Below are 1,782 nucleotides of genomic sequence, written 5' to 3'. Positions count from 1 at the left end.
CCCTCCTGGGCTCGGTTTTGAGGAGGTTTTACCTGCCTGCGTTTCGTGTTAGGGGTGTTTTACCTCCAGGCTTCAGGTGACAAGTTGCCACCTGTGTTTGTTTCTGAGGGGCTTTTACCCCCCCCCGGCTCTGTCTTGAATGAGTTTTGTCCCCCCAGGGTTTGGTTTTATAGGGGTTTCGCCCCCCTTAGCTGGGTTTTGAAGGGGTTTTGCCCCCCAGGTTCAGTTTTGGTGGCCTGAGGCACAGAGGGGTTGGTGCTGCAGCCCCACTGCAGTGGGTCATACTGTCACCCGGGCAGAGCCGGCGTCACCGCGAGCACACGGGGTGGAGATTCGAATTCTTTGGAGAGTTGCAACAAACCCAAAATCTCTCTCCTCCCTCTCAAGGTGAACTTCACAGTAGACCAGATACGGGCCATCATGGACAAAAAGGCCAACATCAGGAACATGTCCGTGATCGCCCACGTGGACCACGGCAAGTCCACGCTGACGGACTCCCTGGTGTGCAAGGCCGGGATCATCGCGTCGGCCCGCGCCGGGGAGACCCGCTTCACCGACACCCGCAAGGACGAGCAGGAGCGCTGCATCACCATCAAATCCACGTGAGTGCCCTCCCCTCACCCTCCTCGGGGTCCTCCCTGAGCCCGGCCCCCGGCGCTGGAGTCGCCCTCGAGGTGGGAGAAGGTGGAGGTGGGAGAAGGTGGCGTCGGGCTGCTCTGGGCCGGTTGAGAAGCTCAGGAGTGTCTTCAGTGGGATGACAAACGTTGATTGACTGGGCAATGGTTGAGGAATTCCTGAGAAATCACATGAAGCGGGAGCTTCACCCTCCCATTTTAGCCCCAGGATTGTTGGATGTCCCGTGGATGTGAAGTGGAGACTCTTGGTGGCTTTGTCGCCGTGACAAGTGTTGGTTGGTTGGCTCCTGGTCAGTCAGTGAGTTCCTTGGGAGATAAATGTGCAGCAGGAGCTTCACCCTTCCATTTTAGCACCGGGATTGTTGGATGTCCAGTGGATATGGAGGGGATAGTCTTGGGAGCATCTCTGGTGGCTTTGTCGCCATGACAAAGTGAGGTGACAAGTGTTGGTTGGCTCATGGTCAGTCATTGAGCAATTCTTGGGAAATAACGTGAAGCAGGAGCTTCACCCTCCCATTTTAGCTCCAGGATTGGTGGATGTCTTGTGGACGTGGAGTGCAGAGTCTTGGGAGCATCTCTGGTGGCTTTGTTGCCATGACAGGTGTTGGTTGGCTTCTGGTCAATCCTGTAACTGTTCCTGGGAGATAAATGTGCAGCAGGAGCTTCAGCCTTCCCTTTTAGCCCCAGGATTGTTGGGTGTCCCATGGATGTGGAGTGGAGAGTCTCGGGAGCATTTCTGGTGGCTTTGTCACCACAGAGGGTTTGAGGACCATGTAGGGCCTGAAAAGGGATGGAGAAGGTGGTTGGGACTGGTAGGAGAAGCCTAAATCCTTGGTTAAAGAAATGGAATCCTCTTTAGGTGCTTGAAAGTGCAGGGATTCATGGAGGAGGTTGGGATTTGTGGACAATATTATGACTTAGGAAAGGCAGATTTTTTTAGTCTGTGCTCCTGTTTTCTCCCACACCAACCTCCCAGGAACACACTTCAGGGAATCCTTAAGCCCAGACAGAATCATTTAGGTTGGAAAAGACCTCCAAGGTCATCCACTCCAACCCTTGACCACCTTGTCAACTAGACCAGAGCACTGAGTGCTACTTCCAGTCATGGCAGCTGTCGGTGTGGGAGAAAATGTTTCTCAGGATTAGG

At 54.2% G+C, this 1,782-nt stretch overlaps 1 protein-coding gene across 1 annotated transcript in view; it reads left to right on the top strand.

Moving 5' to 3' along the window:
• The first annotated feature begins 389 nt into the window (after nucleotides 1–389).
• The window catches only part of EEF2 (eukaryotic translation elongation factor 2), a 9,515-nt gene continuing 8,122 nt past the window's right edge, over nucleotides 390–1,782 (top strand). Inside the window, exon 1 of the mRNA XM_029963859.1 lies at nucleotides 390–602. Within this exon, the coding sequence (XP_029819719.1) occupies nucleotides 421–602 (182 nt within the window). The 5' untranslated portion in view covers nucleotides 390–420. The remainder of the gene's footprint in view (nucleotides 603–1,782) is intronic.

This window comes from Manacus vitellinus, unplaced genomic scaffold (assembly GCF_001715985.3).
Source record: "Manacus vitellinus isolate BGI_N305 unplaced genomic scaffold, ASM171598v3 scaffold_64_pilon, whole genome shotgun sequence".
NCBI lineage: Eukaryota > Metazoa > Chordata > Aves > Passeriformes > Pipridae > Manacus > Manacus vitellinus.
Note: the sequence above shows the minus strand (reverse complement) of the source record. Positions and strands in the feature narration are given on the sequence as shown.